Genomic DNA, 7500 nt, shown 5'->3' on the forward strand with positions numbered 1-7500 from the left:
GAGAGAATAAGCATTAGCATACAGTAGCAGATCGTTAGAATTAGCATGTAACACTGCTATGCAGTTACAGACATAGATGTTCCCTAGATGGCTGACAGCAGGCGTTGTTGTGAAGCCACCATCCCCCATATTGGTACTCCCCAGAAGTTACAGTGCGCCATAGCCTACTACTCACAAGGTGTGCCCCCTGACGGGCAGGTTGATGGTCCTGGACATCCGGTCTCTGAAGATAGGGAGGGTGAGGCTCAGGCCGCTCATACTGGTCCCGTTCTCCAGGATGTCTGTCAGGGAGGCCAGGGACTTAGTAATGTTCTTAGTAGAGGGGTCTAACACGGGACACAGGTACTCTGCTGATACCGCCTTCATCTGGGCTGACAGACGAGGCTCCGTCTGGGGGGAGGGGGGAGAATGATGAAGAAAACGTCACATGATGTGTTTAATAAACCTTGGGAGATAGTGGTATAATGATCATGGAGTTCGGTCAAGGCAACTGTCACCCAATTACTCATGTGTACAAGATGCACCGCCCACAACCATAAGGTTCTCCATGCGGTCTGCACAACGCATCACCGGGGGCAGACTACCTGCCCTCCAGGACACCTACAGCACCCGATGTCACAGGAAGGCAAAAATGATCATCAAGGACAGCAACCATCCCAGTCAATGCCTGTTCACCTGGCTATCATCTAGAAGACGATGTCAGTACAGGTGCATCAAAGCAGGGACCGAGAGACTGAAAAATAGCTTCTATCTCAAGGCCATCAGACTGTTAAACTGCAATCACTAACACAGAGAGCCTGCTGCCTACATACAGACTTGAAATCATTGGCCACTTTAATAAATGGATCACTAGTCACTTTAAATAATGCCCCTTTAATAATGTTTACATATCTTACATTACTCATCTCATATGTATATAATGTATTTTATACCATCTATTGCATCTTGCCTATATTGCTCATCCATATATTTATACGTACATATTCTTACTCCATCCCTTTATAATTGTGTGTATCAGGTAGTTGTGGAATTGCTAGATTACTTGTTAGATTTGTGTGTATCAGGTAGTTGTGGAATTGCTAGATTACTTGTTAGATTTGTGTGTATCAGGTAGTTGTGGAATTGCTAGATTACTTGTTAGATTTGTGTGTATCAGGTAGTTGTGGAATTGCTAGATTACTTGTTAGATTTGTGTGTATCAGGTAGTTGTGGAATTGCTAGATTACTTGTTAGATTTGTGTGTATTAGGTAGTTGTTGTTGAATTATTAGATTACTTGTTAGATATTACTGCACTGTTGGAACTAGAAGCACAAGCATTTTTCTACACTCGCATTAACATCTGCTAACCATGTGTATGTGACCAATAACATCTGCTAACAACGTGTATGTGACCAATAACATCTGCTAACAACGTGTATGTGACCAATAACATCTGCTAACAACGTGTATGTGACCAATAACATCTGTTAACAACGTGTATGTGACCAATAACATCTGCTGACCACGTGTATGTGACCAATAACATCTGCTGACCATGTGTATGTGACCAATAACATCTGCTAACAACGTGTATGTGACCAATAACATCTGCTGACCATGTGTATGTGACCAATAACATCTGCTAACAACGTGTATGTGACCAATAACATCTGCTGACCACGTGTATGTGACCAATAACATCTGCTGACCACGTGTATGTGACCAATAACATCTGCTGACCATGTGTATGTGACCAATAACATCTGCTGACCATGTGTATGTGACCAATAACATCTGCTAACCATGTGTATGTGACCAATAACATCTGCTGACCATGTGACCAATAACATCTGCTGACCATGTGTATGTGACCAATAACATCTGCTGACCACGTGTATGTGACCAATAACATCTGCTGACCACGTGTATGTGACCAATAACATCTGCTGACCATGTGTATGTGACCAATAACATCTGCTGACAACGTGTATGTGACCAATAACATCTGCTAACAACGTGTATGTGACCAATAACATCTGCTGACCACGTGTATGTGACCAATAACATCTGCTGACCATGTGTATGTGACCAATAACATCTGCTGACCATGTGTATGTGACCAATAACATCTGCTGACCATGTGTATGTGACCAATAACATCTGCTAACCATGTGTATGTGACCAATAACATCTGCTGACCATGTGTATGTGACCAATAACGTCTGCTGACCATGGGTATGTGACCAATAACATCTGCTAACAACGTGTATGTGACCAATAACATCTGCTAACAACGTGTATGTGACCAATAACATCTGCTAACAACGTGTATGTGACCAATAACATCTGCTAACAACGTGTATGTGACCAATAACATCTGCTAACCATGTGTATGTGACCAATAACATCTGCTGACCATGTGTATGTGACCAATAACATCTGCTAACAACGTGTATGTGACCAATAACATCTGCTGACCATGTGTATGTGACCAATAACATCTGCTAACAACGTGTATGTGACCAATAACATCTGCTAACAACATGTATGTGACCAATAACATCTGCTAACAATGTGTATGTGACCAATAACATCTGCTAACAATGTGTATGTGACCAATAACATCTGCTGACCATGTGTATGTGACCAATAACATCTGCTGACCATGTGTATGTGACCAATAACATCTGCTAACAACGTGTATGTGACCAATAACATCTGCTAACAACATGTATGTGACCAATAACATCTGCTAACAATGTGTATGTGACCAATAACATCTGCTAACCATGTGTATGTGACCAATAAATTCTGCTGACCATGTGTATGTGACCAATAACATCTGCTAACCATGTGTATGTGACCAATAACATCTGCTGACCATGTGTATGTGACCAATAACATCTGCTAACAACGTGTATGTGACCAATAACATCTGCTGACCATGTGTATGTGACCAATAACATCTGCTGACCATGTGTATGTGACCAATAACATCTGCTGACCACGTGTATGTGACCAATAACATCTGCTGACCATGTGTATGTGACCAATAACATCTGCTAACCATGTGTATGTGACCAATAACATCTGCTAACAACGTGTATGTGACCAATAACATCTGCTAACAACGTGTATGTGACCAATAACATGTGATTTGATTTGTGTAGAGGCTGCCATCTACTGGTATCTAATGGAACTATCCCCCTATGTCTCACGTGTAGAGGCTGCAATCTACAGGTATCTAATGGAACTATCCCCCTATGTCTCACGTGTAGGGGCTGCTTTCTACTGGTATCTAATGGAACTATCCCCATATGTCTCACGTGTAGAGGCTGCAATCTACAGGTATCTAATGGAACTATCCCCCTATGTTTCAGGTGTAGAGGCTGATTTCTACAGGTATCTAATGGAACTATACCCCTATGTCTCAGGTGTAGAGGCTGATTTCTACAGGTATCTAATGGAACTATCCCCCTATGTCTCACGTGTAGAGGCTGATTTCTACAGGTATCTAATGGAACTATACCCCTATGTCTCAGGTGTAGAGGCTGATTTCTACAGGTATCTAATGGAACTATCCCCCTATGTCTCACGTGTAGAGGCTGCCATCTACTGGTATCTAATGGAACTATCCCCCTATGTCTCACGTGTAGAGGCTGCCATCTACTGATATCTAATGGAACTATCCCTCTATGTCTCACGTGTAGAGGCTGCTTTCTACTGGTATCTAATGGAACTATCCCTCTATGTCTCAGGTGTAGAGGCTGCTTTCTACTGGTATCTAATGGAACTATACCCCTATGTCTCAGGTGTAGAGGCTGCTTTCTACTGGTATCTAATGGAACTATACCCCTAAGTCTCACGTGTAGAGGCTGCTTTCTACTGGTATCTAATGGAACTACACATATAGGCTTTCAACAACCTCTACTCTGTTTAGTCAACAGAAAGCACTCAGATGTTTCACCTGTATCGAGTGAGGGTTCCACATAACAAACACGTCATATGAGCCAGTAACGTCCTGAACCAGTGAAATAAACTGAAGAAGAAAAGCTGATTTAACCTCCGCCTGAAATCCTGCTGCCACATGTTGACATACCTGGACCTTCATCTTGAAGTCATCCTGACTGGCTGAAGACTTCATCTGACACACACTGCAGAGAGAGAAGACAGAGAGACATAAACACACACTGCAGAGAGAGAAGACAAGGAGACATAAACACACACTGCAGAGAGAGAAGACAGAGACATAAACACACACTGCAGAGAGAGAAGACAAGGAGACATAAACACACACTGCAGAGAGAGAAGACAGAGAGACATAAACACACACTGCAGAGAGAGAAGACAAGGAGACATAAACACACACTGCAGAGAGAGAAGACAGAGACATAAACACACACTGCAGAGAGAGAAGACAAAGAGACAAACACACACTGCAGAGAGAGAAGACAGAGAGACATAAACACACACTGCAGAGAGAGAAGACAAAGAGACATAAACACACACTGCAGAGAGAGAAGACAGAGACATAAACACACACTGCAGAGAGAGAAGACAGAGAGACATAAACACACACTGCAGAGAGAGAAGACAAAGACATAAACACACACTGCAGAGAGAGAAGACAGAGACATAAACACACACTGCAGAGAGAGAAGACAAAGAGACATAAACACACACTGCAGAGAGAGAAGACAAAGAGACATAAACACACACTGCAGAGAGAGAAGACAGAGACATAAACACACACTGCAGAGAGAGAAGACAAAGACATAAACACACACTGCAGAGAGAGAAGACAGAGAGACATAAACACACACTGCAGAGAGAGAAGACAAAGAGACATAAACACACACTGCAGAGAGCGAAGACAGAGAGACATAAACACACACTGCAGAGAGAGAAGACAAAGAGACATAAACACACACTGCAGAGAGAGAAGACAAAGAGACATAAACACACACTGCAGAGAGAGAAGACAAAGAGACATAAACACACACTGCAGAGAGAGAAGACAAAGAGACATAAACACACACTGCAGAGAGAGAAGACAAAGAGACATAAACACACACTGCAGAGAGAGAGGACAAAGAGACATAAACACACACTGCAGAGAGAGAAGACAAAGAGACATAAACACACACTGCAGAGAGAGAAGACAGAGAGACATAAACACACACTGCAGAGAGAGAAGACAGAGACATAAACACACACTGCAGAGAGAGACGTATGATGATGAGTGTGTGTTGTCACCGTGTGAGGGTCAGTGTGATGATGACTGTGTGTTGTCATTGTGTGAGGGTCAGTGTGTGAGGGTCAGTGTGATGATGACTGTGTGTTGTCACTGTGTGAGGGTCAGTGTGATGATGACTGTGTGTTGTCACTGTGTGAGGGTCAGTGTGATGATGACTGTGTGTTGTCACCGTGTGAGGGTCAGTGTGATGATGACTGTGTGTTGTCACTGTGTGAGGGTCAGTGTGACGATGACTGTGTGTTGTCACTGTGTGAGGGTCAGTGTGATGATGACTGTGTGTTGTCACTGTGTGAGGGTCAGTGTGATGATGACTGTGTGTTGTCACCGTGTGAGGGTCAGTGTGATGATGACTGTGTGTTGTCACTGTGTGAGGGTCAATGTGATGATGACTGTGTGTTGTCAGTGTGTGAGGGTCAGTGTGATGATGACTGTGTGTTGTCACCGTGTGAGGGTCAGTGTGTGAGGGTCAGTGTGATGATGACTGTGTGTTGTCACCGTGTGAGGGTCAGTGTGATGATGAGTGTGTGTTGTCACCGTGTGAGGGTCAGTGTGATGATGAGTGTGTGTTGTCACCGTGTGAGGGTCAGAAGGGGATCATGTAGTCTCACCTGCCATCCGAGGCCTGGCTAAATTCTGACGGCTCCTCATCAGTGCTGACATTACCATTCTCTGTTGGGACACACATAGAAACACCAACAGTGAGTGAGTGAGTGAGTGAGTGAATGAGTGAGTGAGTGAGTGAGTGAGTGAGTGAGTGAGTGAGTGAGTGAGTGAGTGAGTGAGTTAGTGAGTGCGTGCGGGTGTCCTCACCCTGCTGTACGTTGTGGATGAGTGCCTGCAGCTCAGGGATACACTCAGCCTTCTCTCTCAGCGCATCCAGGATGATGTGATTGTGGGCAGAGCCAATCACATCTGTCTGTCTCAGCTGACCCTCCAACAGACGGATCTGAGACTCCTTCTGAGCCACCTGTAACCCCTACACACACACACACACACACACACACACACACACACACACACACACACACACACACACCTTATTCCAACTGTCCTGCAGTCCTTGGAAAGACCAGCAGAGGGAGATATACATCAACTAAAACAGACACTGAACTATCAGCTACTCTTGTGTTCATTACCTTGTCAATGGAGGCCTTGAGGAAGTGGTCCAGCAGGTGCCGGGCCTCGGCCAGAGAGCAGGAGCTGATGACCACTGAGGTGTCCACTGAGTCCAGCTCCTCCTGCAGGAAATATCCAGCACTAAGACATATACTACTACAAGATGGCTGTGTCCTGTGTGTGTGTGTGTGTGTGTGAGTGTGTGTGTGTGTGTGAGTGTGTGTGTGTGTGTGTGTGTGTGTTCTTACCTTGGTTTCCTCTATCTGTATAAAGGTAGCTTGGCAGTCTGATAGGCTGTCGTTGATATAGTCAATGTTTGCGTTCAGAACCTCAATGTCCTCGTTCATTTCCTGGACAAGGCGGTCCTCTGTGTCAGGCCCCTCCCCCTCCGCCATTAGCACCTCCCTCTTACGCAACAGTGCCTCCTGCTGCAAGGACAGCTCCTCACGCTTCTGTCTCACACACACACACACACACACACACACACACACACACACACACACACACACACACACACACACACACACACACACACACACACAGGAGAGAGAAAACCCACGTTAGCTATATCAATATGGTGATTAATTCAAGGAAGGGTTGAAGAAGAATGCATTTTTTTGACTATTTTAACTGGTCACTATGACAACCACTACAGACAGCAAAAATGAAGTCTGTAACACTTTACTTATAAACTGCAGGGTGTAACCGCCTCATAGTGAATTAAAAGTAGTGTTAGCAGGACGAGGAACTGCAGGGTGTAACCGCCTCATAGTGAATTAAAAGTAGTGTTAGCAGGACGAGGAACTGCAGGGTGTAACCGCCTCATAGTGAATTAAAAGTAGTGTTAGCAGGACGAGGAACTGCAGGGTGTAACCGCCTCATAGTGAATTAAAAGTAGTGTTAGCAGGACGAGGAAGTGTCCATAGAGGACAGAGGAAGTGACCTCGTACAGTACCTTGATGAGTCGGTCCATGTCGGCCTCTACGTTGCTGATGGTCATCCTCTGCATGACGATGTCCAGAATCCTCCTCTCCAGTGTTTGCCACTTCTGACGGGCTGCCTTGGTGAAACTGCTACTACCCCTCAGAACCCGCTTACCCTGCTGGACACGAGTCCTACTCCTACACAGAGAGAAAGACGAAGGACA

At 44.7% G+C, this 7500-nt stretch overlaps 1 protein-coding gene across 1 annotated transcript in view; it reads right to left on the reverse strand.

Annotated features, from left to right (window-relative positions):
- The window catches only part of LOC109880498 (kinesin-like protein KIF21B), a 145251-nt gene that overhangs the window by 45589 nt on the left and 92162 nt on the right, over positions 1–7500 (reverse strand). The window contains 7 exon segments of the mRNA XM_031826892.1: positions 176–390; positions 4080–4134; positions 5846–5906; positions 6048–6213; positions 6374–6475; positions 6602–6805; positions 7309–7474. Of these exon segments, the coding sequence (XP_031682752.1) occupies positions 176–390; positions 4080–4134; positions 5846–5906; positions 6048–6213; positions 6374–6475; positions 6602–6805; positions 7309–7474 (969 nt within the window).

This window comes from Oncorhynchus kisutch, linkage group LG1 (genome assembly GCF_002021735.2).
Source record: "Oncorhynchus kisutch isolate 150728-3 linkage group LG1, Okis_V2, whole genome shotgun sequence".
NCBI lineage: Eukaryota > Metazoa > Chordata > Actinopteri > Salmoniformes > Salmonidae > Oncorhynchus > Oncorhynchus kisutch.